The sequence below is a fragment of the Natrix helvetica genome, assembly GCF_964273705.1.
Source record: "Natrix helvetica genome assembly, contig: HAP1_SCAFFOLD_152, whole genome shotgun sequence".
Taxonomy (NCBI): Eukaryota; Metazoa; Chordata; class Lepidosauria; order Squamata; family Natricidae; genus Natrix; species Natrix helvetica.
The window spans coordinates 128,661-155,428 of NW_028113615.1; the positions used below are offsets into that span (position 1 = coordinate 128,661).

The following is a 26,768-nucleotide window of genomic DNA, read 5'->3' on the forward strand; positions in this document are numbered from 1 at the left end:
ATTTTGGGGAGGGATTCATAAATATGGTTAAAACTATCTATAAGGAACAACAGGCTAAAGTGATGGTAAATGGAGATATGACAGAAAAAGTGCCGATTAGAAAAGGGACTAGACAAGGATGTCCGCTATCTCCACTATTATTTATATTGACATTAGAAGTTTTGAACAGAAAGATAAGGCAAGATAAAGATGTAAAAGGAATGAAAGTTTAAAAAGAAGAATATAAACTGCAAGCATTTGCAGATGACTTGGTATTTATTATTGAAGATCCAATAGAAACAGGTCCAAAACTACTAGAACAAATGGAAGAGTATGGAGGAGTGGCAGGATTGAAAATTAATAAAGATAAAACAAACATTTTAGTGAAAAACATAACAGAAAAACAAAAAAGAGAAATAATGGAGAAATTAGATATTCAAATAGTAAAAAAAGTGAAATATTTGGGAATACAGTTGACTTTGAGATGCAGAACTATTAAGGTAGATAATTATTATAAATTAAGAAATCAAATTGAAATGGATATAGAGAAATGGAAAAACTTACAGCTATCAGTAATGGGAAGAATAGCGGTAATTAAGATGAATATATTACCAAGAATATTATTTTTATTCCAAACAATACCAATAAAACTGGAAAAAAAGTACTTCGAAAAACTAAATAAAATAATAGGAAAATATATCTGGCAAGGAAAAAAAGCGAGAATTAATGTTAAAATGTTACAAGATTCAAGGTTTAGAGGTGGATTTGGTGTACCGAATTGGGAATTATACTATCAAGCAGCAGTTTTAACGAGGATAAAAGAATGGATACTATTAAGAAATGCAAGGTTATTAGCCTTGGAGGGACACAATATGCAATTGGGTTGGCACACATTTTTATGGTATGGGAAAAATAGAATACATGGTTATTTTCAGAGACACTATTTAAGAAATGGTTTATACGCAGTATGGGAAAAACTAAAAGAAAAGCACTATATGGAAGTACCAATGTGGCTTTCAATGATAGAAGCTTTGACACATCCAAATATTAGTAGTATGAAAAAGGTTATTAGGTACAAAGATATACTAACAGCACAGGGAGAACTAAAACAAAAGAAATAATTAGAAGAACAAGGGATTGATATAGGATGGTTTAAACAAATGCAAATACAAACAAGATATGAGAAAGATGTTAAAGAGTATGGTTTTAATATGGAAGATTCAGAATTAGATAGGATACTCATGGGAACGGATGAAAAAATGATTTAAAAACTGTATAGTTATTTACTCAGAATAAATTTAGAAGAAGAAGAGGTTAAAGAAACAATGATAAGATGGGCAAAAACTGTGGATATACAATAGAACTAGAAAAATGGGAACAACTATGGGAAAGGAACTATAAATTGACAGTGGCAACAGCATATAAAGAGAATTTATATAAAATGTTTTATAGATGGCACATGACACCAGAAAGATTAGCAAAAATGTTTAAGGATTAATCAGCTAAATGTTGGAAATGTCACCAATTACCAGGAACATATTATCATATGTGGTGGACGTGTAGGGACGCAAAAAGCTATTGGGTTAAAATACAAACATGGTTAGAGAAAATGATACATCAACCCATAGAGTTTAAGCCAGAGGTATTCTTATTGGGTATTCTACTAGAGAAATACAGTAAATAAGATTCGTATTTGATTGTACAAATAATAACAGCAGCTAGAATTGTATTTGCACAAAATTGGAAAGCAGACAAAATCCCATTGGAAGGGGAGGTAATAAAGAAGATATTAGATTGTGCAGAAATGAACAGGTTGACATTGAGAATAAAGGACAAAGAGGAATCAGTGTACTACAGGACATGGGGACGATTTTAAGATTGGCTTGAAAAAAGATACAAATAGAAAGAGAAAGGAACAAAGCATAAAACAAATAACTCAGGCGACACATTATTAAATCAGGGGGAGGGGAAATAAGAAAGTATGAAAATGTAAATATACAGGCAAAAAAATGATATGAATTGACAAATGTTAAATAGCAATTATAAGGATGTATATTTAAGAATGAATTTGAAAGGAAAAAACAAAACTTTTTTACAAAAAAATAAATAAAAAATAAACCAGATAGCATTGAATACTCACAGGCCTTGATCTGAGATGTGGTGCGACCTCTGCCAACACTTTCGTGAAGGTCCTGGGTGCCGATGATAGGTCAAATGGCAGGGCTCTGTACTGGTAGTGGTGCCCTGCATAATAGAACCTCAGGAACCTTCTGTGGGATGGAAGGATGGGAACATGGAGGTAAGCCTTCTTGAGATCTACAGATGTTAATAGATCTCCCTCCCAAATTCAACCCAGGATGGATTGTAGGGATTGCATTTTGAAGCGTTTGTACGCTAAGTGGATGTTGAGCTTCTTTAAATCTAGGATTGCTCTCCACCCCCCCTGAACTCTTTGGAACTAGGAAGAGGATCGAGTAAAACCCTAGTCCCTCCTGCCCTGCAGGGACCCGTTCAATGGCCCTGATGTACAACAGATGTTGGATCTCGGTTTCCATGAGACCCCTTTTGGAGAAACATTTGGGGGCAGGGCACCGAATGAAGTGCCTTGGTGGCGTAGAAATGAACTCTAGCCTAGCCTCACTGTTTGCAGGACCCACACATCCGTGGTTATTGTCTCCCATTGACTCGTGAATAGCTGTAACTGACCGCCAATGGGAGGATTGTGTTGGGAGTCATTTTGCCCTACGAAAGGGTCTATTGCCGGACCCTTGGAGTGCTTCCCTGGTGTAGGACTGCTCTCTGCCCCTGTCATGAAAGGAATGCCTGTCCTGAGGATGGTTGGTTCCTTGGAAGTAAGAACGCTGAAATTGGGGAGCATTAAGGCCGGTGTCAGTAGCCTGAAATGGCTGCCAATGAAAGTATGGTGGGATCCTACGGTCTGCTCACCTGTGCGTGTAGGGCAAGACCTTCCTCTTATCTTTGTTTTCCACCAAGATAGGCTCTAGTGACTCCCCAAAGAGGTTGCCTCCCTTGAAGGGAGCTGAGGCCAGATGCCACTTTGATCTCATGTCAGCCTGCCAGTGGCAGAGCCACTGTATTCTTCTAATTTTTGAATTAATTTTCGACTAGAATCTAAAGTGTCCTCTAATACAAATACTAAGTCATCGGCATAGGCTTGTGCCTTGTATTCTTCATTTTTGAGTCTTAGACCTTTTATTCCCTGATCTTTCCGGATTTCATTTAGTAAGATTTCCAAAGTCAGTATGAACAGCAAAGGAGAGAGGGGGCATCCCTGTCTGACTCCCTTTTTTATTTCGATCTTCTCTGTTAGTTCTCCATTCATCAGAACTTTGGCTGTCTGGTTATTATAAAATCCTTCTATCATTTTTATAAATTTTTCACCGAATTTCATCTCATCCAATACTGTTATCATAAATTTCCAAACTACATTGTCAAATGCTTTTTGTGCATCAAGGAAAACCAGTACCATTTGTTTTTCTGGGTGCGCCTCATAATACTCTATTATGTCTAGGATGATTCTCGTATTATTTCTGATGTGTCTGTGAGGTAAGAATCCGTTTTGGTCTGGGTGTATTCGTTCATTTAAAACTTGTTTGATTCTTCCTGCCATAATTGCTGCAAATATTTTATAGCCAGAATTTAATAATGAAATTGGTCTGTAATTTTGAATTTCTTGTTGGCTGGGTTCTTCTTTTGGGATTAACGAGATTATTGCTTCTGTCCATGTTTCTGGTATCTTGGCTTTTCCTAAGATTTCATTAAACATGTCTACCCCTAATTCTTCCAGTATTATTTTATTATTTTTGTATAGCTCCACCGGTATTCCATCTGGTCCTGGTGTTTTATTACTTTTCTGGTTTTTCAGAGCTGATTCCACTTCGGCTAATGTTATCCTCTAATAATATGACCTAAAGATTTCAATGTGAAGTATCTCTGCAAACTTTTAGCAAAAATCTCACTCATTTTCTTATTTGGACCAATATAAACAATATCATCAACATAAACAAGAATTATCTCATATGCATTGTTAGATCTTTTTGTGAACACGCATTCATCAGTTTCGGACTTAATAAAGTCCATTGAATTTAGTTTGTCAGTAAGACATAAGTACCACATTAAACTTGACTGTTTCACACCATAAAGACTTTTGTTCAGGAACCAGGTATCCCCTTCTTGCTGTCGGAATCCTGGAAGGCTTCTCACGTAGATCTCTTCATCTAGGTCAGCATGTAGATAAGCCATGTCCACATCAAACTGGAAAACTTCTAAACCAAGAATAGTTGCAGTGGTTAAAGCAATTTTTACGCTCTCAGTTCTGACTGTTGGTGAGTAAGTGTTTGTGTAGTCCTCAGGATAACGTTGAGCGAAACCCTGAGCTACAAGTCTAGCTTTGTACAATGACTCACCATTCGGTTACTTCTTGATTCTGTAGACCCATCAAATGCCAATGACTTTTTTGTTTGCTGGAGGTTTTGCAGGTGTGAATACATTAAGTTTCTTTAAACTGTCCATCTCATCCTGCATTGCTTCATACCATTTCTTTTGCTCTGAATCAGGAAGCTGCTTGATTTGTGTGAATGTATCAGGAGGAAGTGTAACATTGCAAATCAAAGGCAAGGGTGTTTTTGTCAGTTGCCACAAATATCGTTGTGGAGGGATTCCTTTTGTGACCCTCTTGGAACGTCTCGGAACAATAGTCCATTCTTCTTCTTCTTCTTCGTCCTCGTCCTCACATTCGTCGCTAGCATCAGCATCTACGACTCCTGAAAATGGAACATCAGGTTGTGAAGAACTGGTAGAAGGAATATCTGCCTGTGAATCTTGGTCATCAGGCTGTGTGGCATAGCGTATGAACCAAAAATGTGGAGGTTCTTGAGATCAGGCTTGTAGCCATACGTCATGAAGAAAGGAGTTTGATTTATTACACTGCTCCAAGTACGGTTGACAATGTAATTTGCATATTTGATAGCTTCACCCCAGTATATGTTACTGAGATTGGCGTCTTCTAGGAGACAACGCATCATGGTTTGTAGAACCCTGGACCCAGCTTCTTTAGCCAACTACCGTCCGGTCTCCAACCTTCGCTTTGTAGCGAAGGCTGTCGAGAGTGTGGCAGCACGTCAGCTTCCCCAGTACCTGGATGAAGCTGTCTACCTGGATCCATTTCAGTCGGGTTTCAGGCCAGGGTACAGCACGGAGACGGCATTAGTCGCGTTGGTCGATGATCTCTGTCGGGCCCGGGACAGGGGCTGCTCCTCTGTCCTGGTCCTTTTAGACCTCTCAGCGGCTTTCGATACCATCGACCATGGTATGAGCCAGTTTGTATGGAGCGGATGTCTGATGAAGAATTCCATTCTTATGCATCCAGTCCGGGAAACGCTGAGACATGAATTCTGCACCACGGTCACTCTGGATTCTGGCGATGCGAACTTGATGTTGGGTAGAAACAAATGCTGCAAAGTCTTTAAAGATCTGAAAGGTCTTAGATTTTTCTTTCATAGGATATACAAATCCACATCTAGAATGATTATCAACCATTGTCAGAAAATACTTTCTACCACCAATTGTTGGTGGAAAAAGGACCTACTATGTCAGTGTATACCAAATCAAAAATGCGTGTTGACAGGCGTGTAGCGTGTTTGGGAATGGCTGCTGCTTTGGATTTAGCTTTCCTGCAAACTGCACAATCCAAAAACACCTTACACCCCTTTAGATCCAAACCTTTTGCGAACTCCGGCATTTTTCTAAGAACACGGAAACTGGCATGCCCCAATCTTCTATGCCACTTGTGGATACACCTGGAATTCAAAGGTTTACCAGTTAGTGAATTTTCAACATAAACAGTTTCATGAGGAACCTCAGGCTTGCTCTGAGCAACCTGCTTCTGTTTTCTCTGTTTGTTGGCTTTAGGAGCCTTTGGAGTAGCAACAGGATCTCTCTCTGAACCAACTCTCTCTGGGCCTGTGCTTTCCCTTTTTGGAGTTTGCATACTTGCCTGTGTTTTCGGTTTAGACTTTGGCTTTAAGTAATAAACACCACCAATCAGCATGGTTTCAGCAACAATATCTTCATCTTTAACTATGTAACTTGCTTTCTCGAGGTGGTGAACCTGGAACTTTAACACTCTAGACAAGTGACACTGACTAAGCAAATTACTGGTTGCTGAAGGTATGTAATAAACATCAGGGATGAATGTATCGAGCTCTTCAATGTAAACAGTTCCTTTTCCCATGACCTTACAAGGGTGGTTGGAGAAGGAATATAATTCCCAAAGATCAGATTCAGGCTCGTGCATCTCTGTGAAAAGTTCCTTTGTGTAGGTAACGTGTAAAGCTGCGCCACTGTCCAAAGTCCACAAAAGACATCTGTCGTACTCTGGATCAGGTTGTGGATCTTTGGTTAAGGCCAATGTTGCAAGTGGAGCTTGCGGATCACGCCTTGGACCATGATGACCTTGTCTTCCGCCTCTACCTCTGTCTCTGGAGTCTGTTCCTCTGGGCTGGTATGTGACAGGAGCTGGAACTCGTTGGGGACAATCCCGGGTGTCATGTCCCATACGGTTACAGATGTAGCATCTTGGCATCCTTGGAGCGTAGGCTGTTCCTCGGAAGGGACGTCTAGCTGGAGCTCTTGATGCTGGTGGCCCTCGTAAATGCGGTGTGGCTAACATAAGTGATCCTTCTTCAATTAAAAGTCTGCAAACATTATCTACTGTTTGTTGAGCAATAGGCACATGATTAATCTTTGCAATGGCATCTTTCCATTCATAATTCAATGAGTTAATGATAATGCTGATCATTTGAACATCATCAATAAAATGGCCTCTTTCTCTCAATTCTTTTCTCATTCCTTTCAGTTTGGTCAAATGTCCACCAATTTGTTCACCAGGTTTCAACTTCGAACCGTGGAACTCAGACATGAGCAAACATGAAGATTCAATTGAAACGGGCCTGTAGCAATCTTCCAAATGGGCCCAAATTTGTTGGGCTGTTGCATTAGGCAAAAAAATAACCTGCAGTTCAGTTTCCATGGACATTAATAATGTTGTGCAAGCCTTAGTGTCTAAGTCTCTTATTGCAGGAGTCCATGGCTGGGCAGGAGGATTAAACACCATACAATGGGTACCTTCTCTGCGAAGCAAAATTGAAATCTCACTGACCCAGGCTTTATAATTTTGCCCTGACATCTTTAACTTTGACTCACTAGTCAATGGAGGAGCAAAGAATGCTTGTTGCGGGATGTGCATTTGAAAAGCTTGCTGTTGTTGCACCTGTGGTTGCTGTAATCTAACCTGTGGTTGTTGTGTTACAGCTGGAGCTGGTGTTTGGGCAGCAAAATTAACAGTTGGAGCTGGTTGTTGCACCAGGGGTCGCTGTAATCTAACCTGTGGTTTGTCAGGCCTGTAGTTATGTTTCTTTTAGGGTCTTTGGCCTGCCACACTTTCTAATATTTTCCTATGCTGTTTCATTAGTGTAGTAGTTGGGAGCGGGGAATAGAAAGGAGTAGAATTGTGGAATGTATTGTTTTCATTCTTTTCTAGAAGCTCAAGGTCATCTTTTGTCTCGGCACCTCGACACCTGACCGGAAGCAGAAGGGTGTAGATGCCAGCGTGGAAGATGAAGATTGGACCATGTGATGGATTATGGGTGTGGGGATAGGATCATGAACTTTCAACTGGGTGGAATCCCAGGAAGCAAATCAGATTTGGGATTTCATAGCACAATGCCAACATGTCTGTCTTATTAAATTGGAACTTTAAGGATGATTCTGCCTTGAATTCTGATTTAATTCTGCATGATATTTGGAACGCTGACATGGTTGTTGTGTTACAGCTGGAGCTGGTGTTTGGGCAGCAAAATTAACATGGCTTGCTTGGGGGGCAGGTATCTGCCTTTGCTGCATTAAGTATCATTGTGTTGCATCTGAGAAGGTATGTGCACCATCAATGGATGCTGAAAATTGGGCCTTTGGAGGCATTTGATACGTTGCAGCCTGAATATCTGAGTAATCTAATGACATGTATGAAAGGGTTTGCTGCATTGATTTGAATTGCTCTTGAATTCTGACTTGCATGTCAGCCCTTTCTAGTAAATTATTTTCACCAGGAGATGGTGCTGTGGTTACATCTTTTGGCTGTAACATTTCTGCCTGCATGGCATATGGAATTGGAGAACAAAGAAGATCACGTGGCAATTGTGACGTGTGCACATCTCTCTGTTCTGATTTGCCTGACACAATATCCTCTAGGGGGTGTGTCTTAGGCTTTGGAGAAGAAGGCAAGATGGCGTTTTCAGACATTTGAAAAAGAGAAAAAACCCTCTTATTTGCCTCTAGCGCTGCGTAATCTATTTTGGCCTGAAGAAGCTGGTGTTCAAAAAATTCTATGTGATTACGATAGCTTTCCATAGCTTGCTCAGAGGTGTGGGGAGAATCATACATTTCTCCTTGTGCGTGGGAGTGAAATTCCTGCGGCCACGAGAGCTTTGGCCTGGCGCTGAGGGTTTCAAAATCTCTAGTCATTTGGGAGCAAGCATAATTAGGAAAATAATCTACTGACCTCGGTCGAGATTCGTTATCTCCTGGAGCAGTCCCATCTTGTTGAGATCTTTCTCCCACAGTAGGGTCTTCACCCAGTCCAGTTGCTGGAGCAAGCGGGGCTTCGAGGGTTGTAAATCTTTGTAAAATACTTTCCTTCTCTTCTTTGGAGAGGGTGAAAATATCTGAATGTCTTGAAGAGAAATCTTTCTGTTTCTTTTTTTTCTTAGGCATCTTAGAAAATGATTCAAATGTTCCTCAGTCGTTAAATCATCCTGTCTAATTAGCCTATACACTTATCTTTAAAGTAAGAATTAAGGAAAAGCCATAAATCAACCATCCTCTGCTACCATCTGTTAGGGTGTGAATTCCGTCCTGAATTAAGGAGGTGTGAATCTTGGCATTCCTTGTAGCATACTTTTGAAATAAGCAAAATAAACTCGAAGCAAGATCTAATAAAAACATTTTAATATAAAAGAAAATAAAAATACAAAACTTGCTAACTGAATTAATTACATTTTGGCAAAGCTATGTGCCTGTCTTCTTTGGCAGGCGAACGGAAGATCAGAAGAGAAAGTTAAGGAAGGAATGTGAAGGAGCAGGTGCACTTTTGTGTTCCAAGGCAAGGAGTAAAAGACGGCTGCTAGAAGTTAATCTTTATTTAAAAACAACAGTAACTGACTAAGCCAAGATACACAATCCCCGGCTGACAGCAATTTATACAAACGCCGTCAGTCGGGGAACCAATAGGGTGATCAGGATTCTCCCGCCGGATGTATGGGCCAATGAAAGGAAGGTCTACGTGCGCCACCTACTGGTGGACCGGCTCGGTACACAACACCCCTTTCCCCTGGTTCGCGCAGACGTAGTCCCGCAAATACCCGGGACGCTGGCGCACGCGCAAAGATCTTCGCAGGGGAGGAGTGGCTGTGGTTGACGTAGAAGGATGGCTCGGTCCGGAAGGCAGGCGGAGCTGTTCCAGAGGCCCCACCCCGGGAGGTGCACCAAAGTTACGAGATAAGTCTGCAGATCTAAACGTGGTAGGGGACACGGGTTCGGAACTAGCTGCGTTGTTGTCGTTGGGCCGGCAGGCGGCGTCGCTAGGGCCTAATCTACTCGGAGTTGATGGTCTATCCGGAGACCCATCGTCAGTTCGCCGCCGCAGCTGATCTATGTGGCGCCGCCACATTCGTCCGTCGCCGAGTAGGACCCTGTAAGAGCAGGGCCCCGTTATGTCTGCAATACTTCCGGGTACCCACTTCGGATCACCCGCGAAGTTCCGTGCAAAAACCCTCTCACCCACCCGAAAAGCCCTAGGAGGGGGAGAGGTAGGAAGAGGGGAAGAGGAATACAGAGGGTGTAGACGGTCCAGGGTCGTCCGGATTTTCCTGCCCAAGAGGAGTTCAGCAGGACTTTTGCCTGTGAGGGGGCACGGGGTGGAATGCTGGGAACGCAGATAGGTAGTAATCCTGGAGGATAAGGGAAGGTTAACCATGCGGGCAAGTGATTCCTTGGCGGAACGCACAGCACGTTCAGCCAGGCCATTCCCCGCAGGGTGAAAGGGAGCGACTGGGGCATGGCGAATACCCAAAACTGCAAGGAATTGTTGGAATTCCTGGGAAGTGAACTGAGGGCCATTGTCTGAGACAATGATGTCCGGCAACCCATGGGTGTTGAACAATGAATTAAGGATGCGGATAGTGGCCGCGGAGGTGGTAGAGGGCATAGGAAAAAGTTCCACCCACTTAGACCAGGCATCTATAACAAGGAAGAAGGAAGTGCCTGCGAGGGGGCCCATGAAATCTATATGGAGGCGGCTCCACGGAGCCCTAGGATGTTCCCACTCGCGAGCAGGGGCGGAGGGAGGGGCGGGACGGACCTGTTGGCATGGGGTGCAGCGCTGCACCCAAGCCGTAATATCTGCATCCATGGAGGGCCACCAGACATACCCCCTACCCAGGGATTTCATACGGACTATGCCTGGGTGCCCTTCATGGAGGCGTGCAAGCACAGACTGGCGCAATCGGTCAGGAATGACCACGTGATGGCCCCATAGGAGGCAACCCTGAAGCGCGGAGAGCTCTGTGCGGCGCCAGTAAAAGGGGAGAAAACGGGGTTCGACAGAGGAGGGAGGCCATCCCCTGTGAACATAGTTAAGGACAGCAGAAATAGTAGAATCAGAGAGGGAAGACAGGGCTATATCAGAGGCGGTAATGGGCAGGTGGAGTTCATCCAGGAGGTGGATGGACTCAATGGGAGCTGGGTCGGAAAGAAGCAGAGGAAGCGGGCAGCGGCTAAGAGCGTCCGCGTGGCCCATGTGGCGGCCGGGCTTATGAATGAGGGAGTAATTGTAAGCAGAGAGGAATTCCGCCCAGCGCGACATGCGAGGGGAGAGGATGGGAGGAGTAGGGCGATCCCCTGTGAGGATGCCCAAAAGAGGCTTGTGATCCGTAAGGAGGGAGAAAGGACGGCCGTAGAGATAGTGGTGGAAACGTTTTACCCCCGCAACGGCGGCCAGCGCCTCTTTGTCCAGCTGGCTGTAATTTCGCTCAGGCTTGGACAAAGTGCGGGAGTTAAAAGCAATAGGGGCTTCCGAGCCATCAGGGTAAGCGTGGCTCAGAACAGCCCCGACGCCGAAGGGAGAGGCGTTGCAAGCAAGGAGCAGAGGAAGGGACTGATCGTATTGTGCCAGGACAGGTGGGCGCGTGAGGGATTCCTTGACAGCCGCGAGCGCCTGCGCTTCGCGGCTAGTCCATGTCCAGGCGGCAGAGCTATCTAAAAGCCTATGGAGAGGCTCTGTGAGGGAAGCTTTATGAGGAATGAAAGAGGAATAGAAGTTGAGGAGGCCAAGAAAGGCCTGCAACTCAACCTTGTTAGAGGGAGTGGGGGCGGAGAGAATGGCGTCTATTTTGGAGGGGGAGGGATGGACGCCATGCCGGTCAATAAGGAAACCTAAGAATTCAACAGAGGGAACGCCAAGCTGGCATTTGGAGAGTTTAAGGCGGAGGCCAGCTTTGCGGAAACGCTGTAGGACGGAGCAAAGAACTTTGGCGAGTCCTGATCGATCCTGAGCAGCGATCAGGACATCGTTGAAGTAGGGAGTGACGCCAGGGATCCCATGGAGCAACTGCTCCATGAGACTTTGAAATATGCCAGGAGCAACACTAATGCCAAACTGGAGCCTTTTGCATTTAAAGGCGCCGCAGTGGGTCACGATTGTTTGCGCAAGCGCCGTGGCATCGTCAACAGGGAGCTGCTGATACGCTTGCGCAAGGTCCAATTTAGCAAAAATCTTGCCCTGGCCAAGTGTGTGCAGGACGTGTTGCACAACTGGAACAGGATAGGGATGGGCTTGAAGGGCCTTATTGACCGTTGACTTAAAATCCGCACAGATCCTCACGGATCCGTCGGACTTCAAGGGGACTACTATAGGAGTCTCCCACGAAGAAAAGTCCACAGGTTGAAGCACCCCCTGGGCAAGAAGCTTATCAATTTCAGCGTCTACCTTTGCCCTTAAGGCAAAAGGCAGACGTCGGGCTTTGAGACGGATAGGAGCAACAGTAGGATCAAGGTTAAGGGAAATAGGAGAGCCCGTATAGCAGCCCAGAGAAGAAGAGAAAACATCAGAAAATTCAGAAAGAAGGGAAGAAAGGTCATCCCCAAGGGAAGAAGAACACCGGGTGGAGTGGATCCCCGAAACAAATAGACCGAGAGCCCGGAACCAGTCCATCCCTAGTAGAGAAGCTAGGTTTTTTTTTACAATTAGTAGTGGCAGACGCCCACTGAAAGAACCGTAGGTAACAGTAGGCGTCGCGCAACCCAGCAGCGGAATTGGGTTGCCCTGGTAGTCTCGAAGACGGCAGCAGGCAGGAGTTAGGTCACGTGTTCGGAAGTTAGGCAGAAGAGAAGAGAAGGTGCTCCAGGACATGATAGAACGAGCAGATCCGGTGTCCAGCTCCATGGAGCACGGGCTGCCTTCGATCTGAAGCGAGAGATGGATCTTACCACGTTCTCCCTGGGAGGAGGAGGAAGCGTCGACGACCCATTCCGGACAAGAGTCGTCGATGTCACCTAGGGAGAGAAAATTTTGGCGCCTGGCAGGGAGAGACGGCGGGGCTGACCGGTAGATAGAAGGCACCGTAGCAGGACGGGAACCAGGAACGGTAGAGCGTCAAACATTTGCTAAATGGCCCCGTTTACCGCACTTTCGGCACACAGCAGTGCGGAAACGGCAGGCTGAGCGCAAATGGCGGCTGCCGCAGCTGAGGCAATTCCTTGTATCTTTATGGCTCAAAGATTGCAGGCGGTCAATCGCCAAATCTAAGTCAGTTTGAAAAGAGTTAGAGGCGACAAGCTGGTTGGTGGCTGAAGAAATAGCTGGAGGAAAACGCCTCTGGTCAGGAGTGGATTGACCTGCCATTTCGTAAGCGCGAGCCTCATCGACAGCATTCTTCAACGTGAGGTCCGAGAGAATGCGCCGGTGGAGATTAACATCCTTTAAACCATAGATGAATTGCTCGAGGAGCGCTTCGTCTAGGTCGGCGAATTCACAAGTAATAGCGGCAGCTCTAAGCGCGGCTACGTACTGACTTATAGATTGTCCATCTCGTTGAACGCAGTGGCGGAAATCTTGGCGCCTGGCGAAACGTGAGGGCGCTGGCTCATAGTGCGTTTTAAGTTTTGCCATGAGGAGCTCCCATGGCATGGTATGAACAGGGGTTGGGGCAGATAGTGCCCTTGCCGTGGCAAACATTTCTGGGCCACAGTAATTCAAGAAAATACCCCTCTTACGTTCAAGCGAGAGATTCAGCAGGTCATGGGCTTGAAGAAAACATTCAAACCGTTCCATGAACGCCTCCCAGGATTCGGCCTCAATGCGGAATGAAGCGAAGAAAGCTGTATTAGCCATAGTTCTTGTGGTGTAAGGTTCAGGTTCGCTCATCTTCGTCGCCAGTTTTGTGTTCCAAGGCAAGGAGTAAAAGACGGCTGCTAGAAGTTAATCTTTATTTAAAAACAACAGTAACTGACTAAGCCAAGATACACAATCCCCGGCTGACAGCAATTTATACAAACGCCGTCAGTCGGGGAACCAATAGGGTGATCAGGATTCTCCCGCCGGATGTATGGGCCAATGAAAGGAAGGTCTACGCGCGCCACCTACTGGTGGACCGGCTCAGTACACAACAAAATCACTTGCAGATAAGAACTGTGACCTGTGCAGTAAATCTCAGCACAGCTAGCAAACCAATTAACACAGTGACATCCCCACTAGCCTCTGACCATGTGCCACAGTGCACTTTAGCTACTGGATGGAGCTGGGCAACTTCTGCAAGGAGGACACGCCCCCGCCCCCAATGCCCAGGACCTTCTGCCTAGCGTTGCCAATCTTTATGCCAGCTCAAGAGGCACTGCAGAGGCACACAACTTTCCATTGGCTTTTCCCTCGATGGCGGTGGAACTGGAACCCTTAGGATGCCAACATGGCCAGATTCTCTCTCCAGCTGCAAAGCATCGCAACCAACCAGGCAGCAGCCCAAGGAAGGCGAAGGCATGCTGGGTGAAGAGCGCTTTCTCCTTCTCTTCTCTGGTGACCTTGCAAGGAAACAGGGTCTCCCTCCCAGATGCTCCCAGCCTATAAAGGCAGCAGCAGAAGCTTCCTCTTGGGCCAGCAGAAGGATTGGCAACTCTAGGCAGAAGAGCTTGTCCTGGGATCCTGGGCTAGGAAATCTCTTGCGGGGTGTAGCAGCCCCATATGGTGGGGACTGGGGTCCTGCCAATCTTGATAGCAGAGGGCGAAGGTGCTCCCCTTTGCCCTTGGCGGCAGGGGCTGCTGCTTTATCATGCACCTCCTTTCTTTCTTGTCCTGGTGGCACAGCCCTAGGCTATCACACACCTCCTTTCTTTCTCTGCCCGCTCCAACAAGTGAAGGAGGCACTGGCCATTAAACGGCCCGCATTCAAACCAGGCCACCTCCTCTCTCCCCACATGGGCTCTCTGAAGGGGGAGGGAAGGTCTCTCCCCAGACCCACTTCCCTTACCTTGCGGCGCAGTTCTGGGACAGCGGAATAGTCTTTCTTTTGCTGGTACGGGGCGTGGCCAGGCCACTACCAGTCCAGTCCGGTATGCCAGATTTTCACTACCTCTTCTCGTGTACCGTACCAGGAGAAACCCACCTCTGGGAAGGACGTCTCCACCTTTTTGTCTTCCGCCTTCAAGCCCTCCATCAAGTCTGAGGGAAGAATGGCTGATAAGGTTAGAGACTGGAGCCACTGAAACATCTACTTTGGGCAACTGTAGTAGCTTCTCTAGATCTGGGCCCACTGTATAAAGTCTTCTGTCGCTCCTGCTGGGGGCTGTGAGGGAACCAGGTTGGTTCCACTGGTGCTGAATTACATCAATGAACATCTGTGGGGAAGGAATTACTTCTTGTTCTGCAGCTGGTTCTGTGAACAGTCATTCACTTGGGTCCTGGAGATCCATTGGTGCCTCTACGGTTCTAACTGCCACTCCCATGTGAGCCATTGTTTTGTCCTTGTAAAGGAGTGATTTAAACAGGGCTGTTCGATAAAGGTCAGTGAAGGCAGGCCTATCTGGGGTAAGACACTCATCCTCTGATAATTCCTGGTCCCCTTGTTCCTCCTCCCCTATGAGCGAATCCTCGCTACGTAAAGCTCGGAGAATGGGCCGGTGATCTGCCGATGGGAGACGCCGCCCTGAGACGCCGTTTTGAGACCGGAGGAGCTGAGTTCGCCGTTCTGGGATCGGAGGAGGTTAGAGGAGATCGGAGGAACGGCGTAAGGCTAGGAAATGGCGTCTGGAGCGTGCGGGGGCGTGCTGTTGTCGATATTGGAGGCTTGTGGCTTGGAGCTGAGGTCTGGGGCGGCGGCGAATGGAATGGCCGACCCTGGGGCGGCGGTGATCCAAGCGGCGGCGGCGACGGCTGGAAACGCCGAACGCCGAATTCCCCGGCCTGCAGCTGACTGCGAGAGGTGTTGGAGGTCGAGCAGGAAGGGCTGGAGGCCAGTAGGAGCGGCGTTGGGGCTTGGAATGGTGGTTTTGGGTGACAAGAACGTGGATGCAGGCCATGGCAGGACTTAAATGCCGAAGGCCTGGTAGGAGAAAGGGCTGTGTTTCAGGAGGCTGCTTAGAGGCCGGGGGGGGGGTTTGCTGGGGACTGGCAGGAGGCTGTAACATCAGGCTTGGCAGAGGAGTTTTCTACCTCCTGCCAGCTGCCTCCTTGACTGTTCCACCTACCCCCCCTGCTGACTTTGGCTGACTTTTGGATTAACAACTTGCCCCTGTTTACCATCTGTGCGCGCCCTGGAGGACTACCTCCCTATCTTCGTTTGATTGACCATCTGCCCCTTGCCCATTACCAAGCAAAAAATCTAACTATCCCTCACCATCCACCATTGACCACCCACCAGCCCCCACTTACTGATTGTCACCTGACCAGCCTACTTCCATCACTACCCCCCCCCCCCCATCTAGGACTGGACAATTTTCTTTTGCATCGGAACCCGGCTTTTTTAAACTTTTATTGGACTATGGCTTACCGGCCAGAACATCCTCAGCACAGTGCCTAGGCCCTGATGAATTTTTTAATAACATATGTATTCAAGGCTAGACCTAATCCTACTGCGGGAGTCCCCCCTCTCGCAGGTGTGGCCCTCCGCCCTTTCGAGGGCCCACCTTGATGACGGATTTATTAATCTCGAGAGGTGGAGGAAGCGGAGACTTAGGGGGTTTTTAGTTAAATGTTTTTTTAAAACTTTTAGGGGTTTAGGGGTTGGGGGGCGGGTGGGTCAGATCAGGAGTGATGACAGAGCCAGGTCACCAGGTGGGGTCACGAGCAGAAGGAGCGGAGGGGAGGAGGGGGGGGGAGGATATCATTCCCATACGGGGCTCCTTGATTCCAACAGTCGTAGGGAGGGGCAGATACGAGGACAGATTCACAACCCGCAGTCGGTTGGGAGACCGTGAGTGCTGGTTACACCCGGTCGCTTGTACCAACCCCCGCGTTCTAGGTGGTCAGGATCTGCAGGCCCAGGGCCTGAGGCTGTTGCTATGCAATGCGAGGTCCGTCATCAATAAGGCCCCCCTCATTCACGATCTAATTTTGGAGGGGGAGCTGGACCTCGCAGGAATAACGGAGACCTGGTTGGGCCACGAGGGAGGTTTACCCCTCGTGGAAATGTGCCCACCAGGCTACCAAGCATTTCACCAGCCCCGGGCCCGGGGAAGGGGCGGTGGGGTAGCAGTGATTATCCGGGAGGACTTAGAGCCGAGGGAGTCCACTGTGCCACAGACGTCCGGGTGTGAATCCCTTGTTGTGAAATGGGGCCCTGGGAGACAGTTGGGCCTGCTGATAGTATACCTGGCTCCCCGCCATACATCAGCGACCCTGCCTGAACTCCTCGAGCTGATCGCATCGGTAGCGGTTTAGACCCCCAAACTTTTAGTGATGGGGGACTTTAACCTGCCATCGGTGGGAGAAGCATCAGAGGGGGTTCGGGAGTTCATGGCTTCCATGATAGCCATGGACCTGACTCAACTGATTCAGGGCCCGACACACGAGGGAGGTCACACCTTGGACCTTGTTTTTGTCTCTGGCCAGTGGTTGAGTGATCTGGGAGGAGGGAACTTAACCATCACTCCTCTGTCATGGTCAGATCACTCACTCCTCCGACTTGACTTCCCTGGTGCTACCCCCCGCTGCGGGGAGGCGGAACCGGAAAGCACTAGATGGTTCCGCCCAGGCGCCTGATGGAACCAGATAGGTTCCAAACGGAGCTTGGGCCACCTCCTGTAGCCCTGACACGCCCTCGGGTAGAGGACCTGGTAGCCGCGTGGAACAATGCGACTACCGGGGCCTTGAACCGGGTGGCGCCTTTGCGGCCTCTCCGGCGGCAACGATCCACCCTGGCTCCTTGGTTTACCGAGGAGCTAAGGGTGATGAAGCGCCGCAAGAGATGCCTAGAGAGTCGTTGGAGATCCTCCCGATCCAAATTTGACCGAGCACAGGTACGAGCCCATTTAAGGACGTACCTAGTGGCATTGAGAACGGCCAAACGCCAATATTGTGCCGCTCTCATTGCATCCGCAGAGAACCGCCCTGCCGCCCTGTTTCGGGTGTCCCGCTCCCTCCTGTTTCAGAGGCCGCGGGAGGCCCCTTTACAGGGCAGGGCAGAGGAATTTGGGAAATATCTGCAGGATAAAATCGCTCAAATCCGGAAGGATTGGGTCCCCTTCAGCGGCCCAGTGGAGACGTCCGTGGCGAGTCTTGAGAAACCTTTCTGGGAGGAGTTTGACTTGGTTGTCATCGAGGATTTGGACAGATTGCGTGGACGTCTGAGACCTACCACATGTTTATTGGACCCGTGTCCCTCCTGGCTTGTACTGGCATCCTGGGAGGTAACACGCGACTGGCTCCTGGGCCTAGTGAATGCTTCGCTGGGTGAGGGGTCTCTTCCGGCCGCCTTGAAAGAGGCGGTGGTGAGGCCCTTGCTCAAGAAGCCTTCCCTGGACCCTACGGAGCTGGACAATTATCGTCCTGTCTCCAACCTTCCCTTTCTGGCGAAGGTTGTAGAGAGTGTGGTGGCTTCTCAGTTCCCACGACATCTGGAGGAGAATGATTATCTAGACCCGCGCCAGTCCGGCTTTCGCCCTGGGCACAGCACAGAGACGGCCTTGGTCGCGTTGGTAGATGATCTCTGGAGGGCCAGAGATAGGGGTTGTTCCTCTATCCTGGTCCTATTAGACCTCTCGGCGGCTTTTGATACCATCGACCATGGTATCCTGTTGCACCGACTGGAGGGGTTGGGGATCCGGGGCACCGTTTTGCGGTGGTTCGGCTCCTACCTTTCTGGCCGGACGCAACGTGTGTTGGCAGGGGAGCAGAGGTCGACCCTAAGCCCCCTTACTTGTGGGGTGCCACAGGGGTCGGTCCTCTCGCCACTCCTGTTCAACACATACATGAAGCCGCTGGGTGAGATCATCCGTGGTTTCGGGGTGGGATATCATCTGTACGCTGATGATACTCAGCTGTACATTTCCACCCCGAACCACCCCAACGAGGCCGTCGAAGTGATGTCCCGGTGTGTGGAAGCCGTACGGGTCTGGATGGATGACAACCGACTCAAGCTCAACCCCTCCAAGACTGAGTGGCTGTGGGTTCCGGCCCCCCGGTTCAACCAGTTAATTCCATCTCTGGCCATTGGGGGCGTTCAACTCGCCCCCGTGGAGCGGGCGCGCAATTTGGGCGTCCTCCTGGATGCCAGGCTGTCCATGGATGACCATGTGACAGCCGTGGCTAGGGGGGCGTTCCACCAGGTTCGCCTGGTGCGCCAATTGCGCCCCCTATTGGACCGGGACGCCTTACGCACAGTCACTCATGCACTGGTGACGTCTCGCCTGGACTACTGTAATGCTCTCTACATGGGGCTTCCCTTGAAATGCACTCGGAGACTGCAGCTGGTCCAGAATGCGGCCGCGCGGGTGATTATGGGGAGTACAAGGTACTCCCATGTGACACCGCTCCTGCGCGAGCTGCACTGGCTTCCTGTGGTCTATCGGGTGCGTTTCAAGGTCCTGATTACGATCTTTAAAGCGCTCCATGGCTCAGGACCTAGTTACTTGCGGGATCGTATTCTGCCCCATACATCCCTACGACCCATTCGCTCGCACAGAGAGGGACTTCTCCAGGTGCCGTCCACCAGACAGTGCCGAGGGGCGGCGCCTAGGAGCAGAGCCTTCTCTGTGGCGGGCCCAGCCCTGTGGAATGACCTCCCTCCGGATATTAGGACCACCACTGACCTCCGCTCCTTCCGTGTAAAGCTCAAGACCCACCTATTCCAAATAGCTGGCTTGGCTCAACCATAACCTCATATCGCTCCTGAAGGGTTTTTTAATTTGGTAATTTTATTCAATGGGATTTTAAATTGTGTTTTTTAATTGTTTTCACTCATCAGTCTACCTCCTCCATGCACATGTATATGTCTTTGTTCTTATGTATGTTTGTCTTTATCTGTATTTTATTTGTTTTGATTGTACGCCGCCCCGAGTCCTTCGGGAGAGGGTTGCGGCTAACAAATAAAATTATTATTATTATTATTATTATTATTATTATTATTATTATTATTATTATTATTATTATTATTATTATTATTATTATTATTATTATTATAGAGGGGCATGGGGAATGGGGCTCCTGTAGCGATGCCAGATCAGTGGTAATCTGGGCCTGCAGACCTGACAGGCGAACTGGCTCCGGTTGAAGGGAGCGGAACTGGCCTCTTTGTTGCAGCGCTGTTTCTATGCCCTGTGAAATGGCCTCAGAAATATAATTGCGCAATTCTTGAGATAGCCCAGGGCCCTGATCCTCCCCTGAGCAGAGCCCTGCTGCTGTAGTGGTGAAGGTTGCTTCAGGAGCTGAATCCCTTGCAATGCCTGCTGGCTCCAAGCCTGCAGTTGCTAGGCAGGCAAAAAGAGCAAATTTGTCCTCAAAGCAGGCAGCCTGCAATGCCTGAGGCTCAGTGGTGCCATCTGGTGACCAATCCTGTTGTCCCTCCACAATGAATTAAGGACATGGTTCAGGTGGAAAGGGGTGGAAAAATTCCACCTCCCCCATTGAGGCCCTATCCGTTTCTGCTTGCCTTTGGGCCTTGACAAATTGTTTTTCTAATGCCTTTTGGCATCTTTTTGAATCCCTGTCTGAAGCAGTGGAATCGTTCCTGGTTAAGGAGCCTTGAGGCTTGACACTCTTTGGGGCTCCCTTTGTGGCTGATTTGGCCTCCCTGGAGCGTGTCCTATGCAGCTGCTGCTGCTTAGGGGAAGACTCAGCCTGATTGCAGCTCTCTGCTGCTGCGAGTTCAGCCATCTTAAATAAGGTCGGACCATTATGGCCCGCCACGTGGTCATGCTCTATGAATCCAAATAATGTCCCTCCGGACTGGAATCTCTGATTAACAGGCTAACGCGAAATCCTGTGGGGTAGTGGCAGTCACTGCTGCTGCTTAGAGAAGAAAAAGGTGTGAACCAGCAAAACAGCTCTTGGGTGCCAGAAGACTCGCTGAATCGGACAGTTACTCCAGAGCCGCCCTGATCACTTAGGTGGTGGCGGTCGTGTTGGTGGAACAGGAAGACCAGCGTACACACCAGTGGCACAAACAGGAGAGGCAGGCCCTCGCAGCAATTGAAAGGAGGGAGAGAATGGCGCCAGAGCAGCGAGGCAACCCTCTGAGCACTCTAATCCCAGCCGCGGTCCTCGGAGTATGCCCGATTGATCGGGCAGCGACTCCGGAGCTGCCTGTGGTGTCCCTGAATCTGGTGGTGCCATCAGCTTTTTTCATAGTTAACTTTTAGGGTTGTTTTTAAAAGAACTGAACACATTCTTATATTATTGTGTTTATTTTGAAAGTACTAAAGCATGCTACTATAATTCATCCATAATCACTGCCAAATGTTAACAGCACAATGTTGATGTAGGCACTGTGGGAAAAAGAGCCTGGGTGGCACAGACCATATCTTCCTTTTGCAAATGAATGCATTCACATCTGAAGCACCAGAAATTGTTAAAAATAACCTCTGTCCATCACTCTTAAAAGAGAGAAGTCAGCGTACAGGTGCCTTATAGCAGAGATGTTGTGCTAAATCTGCATTCACAGAGGGTGAGTAAAAAAGTCATGAGCCAGTTTGGTGTAGTGATTAAGGTGCTGGCCAATCACCAGGAAACTGTGGGTTCTAGTCCCACCTTAGGCATGAAAGCCAGCTGAGTGACTTTGAACCAATCATACTCTCAGCCCAAAGCTCCTCACAGGGTTGTTTGATGTATGAACTATGAGTCACCCAGAGCTGTCTGGATGGAAATAAATAAATAAATAGCCTCTGGTTGATTGGTATTTGTCAATGTCAGATTCCCTTAGGAACATCAGCAGGTGGTAGCCCCTAGCCATCCATGTCTGGACTCACAAACTAAACCTAGTTGGATGGAGATGTCCAAAACCTCCAAAGGGCCAGTGGGGAGAAATCCTTTTCATAAAGTTATGAGAAAACTGCATGTGTCCATGTAATAACGAAGAGTCAAACGTGACTCAGTGGGGCCATTCCTTTAAAGCAGGAGTGTTGATCCTTGAAACTTTAAGTCCTGTGGACTTCAATTCTCAGAATTCCCCAGCCAGCACTGACTGGGAATTCTGGGAGTTGCAGTCTGCAGGTCTTAAAGTTGCCAAGTTTGAACACCCCTGCTTTAAACAGTCATTTAACTAGGGATGACATATTGTACTGTTGAAAGAAATGTCCTTCTGGGTTCGGCTCCAAGTGGGGAAAAAGACACTGGAGACATGGAGGCTGCTTGGAAAGATGGTTTTAATGGTGGACAGGACCGCATGGCTTGAGTCCTGAACAGAAAAGTTGATCACATGCTTCAATGTTGGTGGAGAAGAAGAGAAGGGAAGAGAAGGGGAAGAAGAGCAGGGATGAAGAAGGGCTTGCAGGGCTTTTTATAATCTGTTCTGTCCCACCTATCTGTTTCCTGTTCCTGTGTAAGAAATGTATTCTGATTGCTTTCCAGACTCCCATGGGCCCATGCAAGGGCAACCCTCTAGGGTGAGTTTTGAATTCAGGTTTGATTGAGTTCAACTGCCATGTGGTCAGTTGAGTAAAGGCTTATATTATCATGCCTTCATTGTCACTCTGGAGTTGAAGAGGAGAACTCTTTATTATGTAAAGTGGACTAGCTTGGCCTTCTTAATGGCCCATTGACAAAGTGGGGATGGGCTGGAAGCTGTAGGAATTTACTTTGTGTTTAAAATGTGTTTCTCCCTTTTTTCACATCCAGGAAAATATAATATTCTGCCTTTTCAATATTTCCTAGGATATTTCATTTTTCTGGGAGAGGGCTAGGTGATAACTTCCTACAGTACTATGCCATTAAATGATGTGCTTAGTCTTGGCATAGAGCAAGGCTGGCTAGGGAATTCTGGGAGTTGAAGTCCACACATTCTTAAAGTCTCCAAGGTTGAGAAACACTGGCATACAAGTAGAGGAATGTGTAAACCTAGTCAATCGTGGTTCATTACAGAAATGGTTAAATCATGGTTTACCATGATGTTAAACACTATGTGCTTAGAGCTCAAAGCATTGTTAGAGACCCCACACACCCACTTTATGGTTTGTTTCTGTTGCTCCTCTCTGGGAGGAGGTTTTAAAGTATTTCTAGCAGGACTACCAGATTCTGTAACAGCTTTGTCCTCTATGCCATCCGTCTGGTAAACTCACAAGATTCGTTTTTCTCACCATTTACATGTATACATCCAAACTAGACTGAGTTGTTTATGACATACTGTATACGTGGGTATATATGCATAATTTTATTTATTTTGTCATGTTTATGTACGTAGTGTATATTGGAGGTGGTGACCCTTTGAGATCTGTATGCAGCAAAATTTCATTTTAATGTATGTTGATTAGTGTACATTCAAAGTGACAATAAAGTTATTCTAAGTCTTTAAGTCTGTCAGTATATAAGGGTTCATGAATTGGAATAGACATGGTAGCAGGTCAGCTCGAAGCCTGGGCGTGGCTTAGGTTCACTGATCTGTATATACAGTATATGACTGCATCTGTGATTATTGTGTAGGAAGTTATCACCTAGCCCTCTCCCAGAAAAATGAAATATCCTAGGAAATATTGATAAGGCAGAATATTATATTTTCCTGGATGTGAAAAAAGGGAGAAACACATTTTAAACACAAAATAAATTCCTGCGGCTTCCAGCCCATCCCACTTTGTCAATGGGCCATTAAGAAGGCCAAGCTAGTCCACTTTACATAATAAAGAGTTCTCCTCTTCAGCTGTGATGGGATTAAGGCAGGATAATAAGCCTTTACTCAACTGACCACATGGCATCTAAACTCAATCAAACCTGGATTCAAAACAGCCTAGAGGGTTGCCCTTGCACGGGCCCATGGGAGTCTGACAACCAATCAGAATACACTTCTTACACAGGAACAGGAAACAGAGAGGTGGGGCAGAACAGATTATAAAAATCCCTGCAAGCCCTTCTTCAGCCCTTCTTCTTGTCTGCTCTTCTCCTTCTCTTCCCTTCTCCACCAACATTGAAGCATGTGATCACCTTTTCTGTTCAGGACTCAGGCCATGTGGTCCTGTCCACCATTAAAACCATCTTTCCAAGCAGCCTCCATGTCTCCAGTGTCTTTTTCCCCACTTGGAGCCGAACCCAGAAGGACATTTCTTCCAACAATTGGCACCCCCCAGATGGGACTCCAAGCTAGCCTAACAAATGGATATGGCCCAGGTAAGCCTCCCATGCCGGCACAGACCCCATTGAGTCTGTGGGTGGACTTTATCTTGGCCTTAGCCATTTGGATCTAGGCTTTAAAGGGGTTTTGAGTTTGAGCTCAAAGGCTGCCTGGAAAGAAGGTGAGTACCTCTAAATTTTAATTCTCTAAAATTTAATTTTAAAGCATAGGAAATGTGTGTATGCCTGCCTGTGTGTGACTAGTGTGTGTGAAAATAGATAGAAAAGTGAATGGATTTTTTATTTTTTGTTGTTGCTGCTGTTTTTGTCCTGTGAGAGAAAAAAAGCTAAAGCCCATAAGAAAGTTAGTGAGAAAAATGGAGGTACGCATACCCGCTCCGACAGCACCCCTCCTGGGTCACTGTGTGGCTGGTCCTCCGGGTCTCTTTCCCCAAGACTTGAAACTGTAAGAAAAGTCCCTGCGTGAAAGGGCAGGAATCGAGAGAAGGTTCCCGCGGTGAGGAACGCGTCAAAAGTCCCTCCGAAGGGCACCCCCAGAAAAGTCCCTCCGAAGGGCACCAATAAGACCCTCCGAAGGGCAAACAGAGAAAGTCCCTTCAAAAGGGCGCGAAAGGTCCTCTAAGGACGCGAAAGTAAAGTGGGGAAATACGAAGTGGCAAACCCGGCTAGGACGAAGTGAACCCACATCTAAACGGGATCATGGGAAGCGGTAGCTCGAGGGTAGCCATGGAAACCCCCCTAGGGGAGTTGTTGGGGGCCTGGGACGAAAAGCAAATGCCCGTCCTGGCCGGAATGAAGAAAAAAAAGAGCAGATTGTAGAAAATGGGCTTTGCTGAAAGATGATACAGGAAAAACTAATTTGGCTGAAAAGGTACTTAAAAGAAAATGGTGGGGTTTCTTTTTTTTTTTACTCTTGTCTGTCTCTTTCTCTGTCTTCTATATAACCACGTGGTTTTTGTTTGTTAAGATTTGTGCCTTCCCCAATTTAACTGAAATTCATGGTGGGAATGATTTTGTTTTTCCCTCTTTGTCTCTGTGTGTGTATGTCTAAGTCTTTGTGCACCCTCAAGGTAATTGTAACTAAGATGTCTCCAATCCAAAAGACAAGAAGTTTAAATGTTCAAAGAAGGTTCAAAGAAAGGAGTAAACTGGCAGAAATTGCCTTCGTTCAGTTTGTTGGGCCTAGAAAACTAACTGAAACTGGGAAGAGTCTTTACTTTGTGTCTGTTTTGGCCAGCAGAAACAGAGTAAAGATTTTTTTTTTCCTTCCTTCCCTATACCTTAAAGTAACAACCCAGGAAATGTTTTAAGCTCATTTGCAAGGAAAGTTTCATCCTTGCATTGCATTTATTGTGTGTCTAAATGATTTTACCTGTTCATTTCTTTCCTGGAGCATGTGAATCCAGACCCCATTTCTCATCTGTGATATCCCCATAATGTTTATCTGTTTATCTGCTGAGTAACTGATGCTTTTGTTTTTCAAACTCTGCCTGCAAGCTATCTACCCCCCCCCACCCCTCCCTTACCTCTAATCCTCCAACAATGCCTTTTCTGTGGGGGAGGGAACTTTGTTCTCATGTCTTTCAGCCCTAGAAGATTGTACTCTTCAGGTGAGTATAGATTTTTTTTCCCTTTTGGGGGGAGGAGGAGAGTGTTGCCTTGTGTGTGCATGTATGAAATGAAGGAAATTCCTACTAAAGGTTTGCCTTCAACCTGAGTAAAAACCCTCTGCACATTTTTCTGACCAACCTACTCTATTAGTCCTAAAGTAAAAACCTGGCCTCCAGAAGGCAGTTTTGATTTAGATTTTGTCAACAAATTTGCTGATTTTCTGGCCACCATCAGATGAATCAAGGGCCCCACCCAGATGCAAATGATGTGTTAATGAAAGTCTCCATACATCTTGGATCTTTAAAAATATGCCAGCATGTGCTGGGAGTGCCAACCTAGAACCCTGGCTGAATGCAAACAATGTGTGGACAAACATCTCTGTACATTGTTTCTATACATCTTGATATTTAAAAATGCCAGCGCGTGCTGGGATATCAAGATAGAATTTGGATCTTTAAAAATTAGCCAGCGTCCGCTGGCAGGTCCAAATTAGAAACGAACACCCCAGGGCAGAGACAGGCATTAACAATCTAGTGCGTGATCATTTCCAGACCTGGAGGGAAGTTGAGATCCTTTAATAATAGAAAATGGAGCTCATTGGCTTATGTACAGCTCCCTGAAGTAATTGTAGTAACTGCCTTGCATGAAGAAAGAATGAAATGGGATTTTTGTATGTGAAATTAATGATTGCAGTGCAAATGTGAGTATGTTGATGGTAAAGTTGGTATGAATGTAGTTTGATTCCCTTTCATATAAAGAAGCAGTCAGTTACAAGGTTGTTTAATGGTATGTGTGTGTATGCATGTGTGTTATCATTTCCAAACCTGAAGGGAGGGTGAGATCCTCTAATAAAAGAAAATGAAGCTTGGTGGCTTGTGGAAAAAAAAAAAAGCTTCCTGAAATACCTATGATTGTTTGGCATGAGCAAGCATGAAGGTCTGATTGCAGTATGAATGTGAGTATGTGTCCCCCATGCCCCAGGGAGTGATAAGTGAATGGATCCAGAGATCCACGTGATTGCCTGTGTGAATTCCCCCCCCCCCCTCTTCCTTCTGGGTCATTCTTTGGAGGGAAGCAGGAAAAGAGGGGAGAATGAGTGTCTGCTCATTTTTACCATGAGTGTGTGTATGAAACGCCCCAGTGATACCTGTGAATGCCTCTGGGCATTCCCCCCCTCCTTCTTTCCCTCCTTCCTTTTGGGTCATTAAAGGAGGCTAAAAAAATTTTCTCCTCACTTTAACCACTTCCCCCCCCCTCTCTTCTGAGAAATTTGGAGTAAATGGGTGATCTGCTCCGCTTACCTTTCACTATTGTGATCTTTTATCTGCATATAAAATTATGC

General features: G+C 47.0%; 1 protein-coding gene across 1 annotated transcript; it reads right to left on the reverse strand.

Moving 5' to 3' along the window:
* Positions 1–9,304: 9,304 nt before the first annotated feature.
* Positions 9,305–12,622, reverse strand: LOC309382306 (uncharacterized protein). Its single transcript, XM_081971816.1, has 2 exons — positions 12,541–12,622; positions 9,305–9,746 (listed from the first exon to the last, which is right to left on the reverse strand). Exons 1-2 carry the CDS (start codon positions 12,579–12,581, stop codon positions 9,347–9,349), a joined length of 441 nt encoding a protein of 146 aa, XP_081827942.1. The 5' UTR covers positions 12,582–12,622; the 3' UTR covers positions 9,305–9,346.
* Between the last annotated feature and the right edge of the window lie 14,146 nt (positions 12,623–26,768).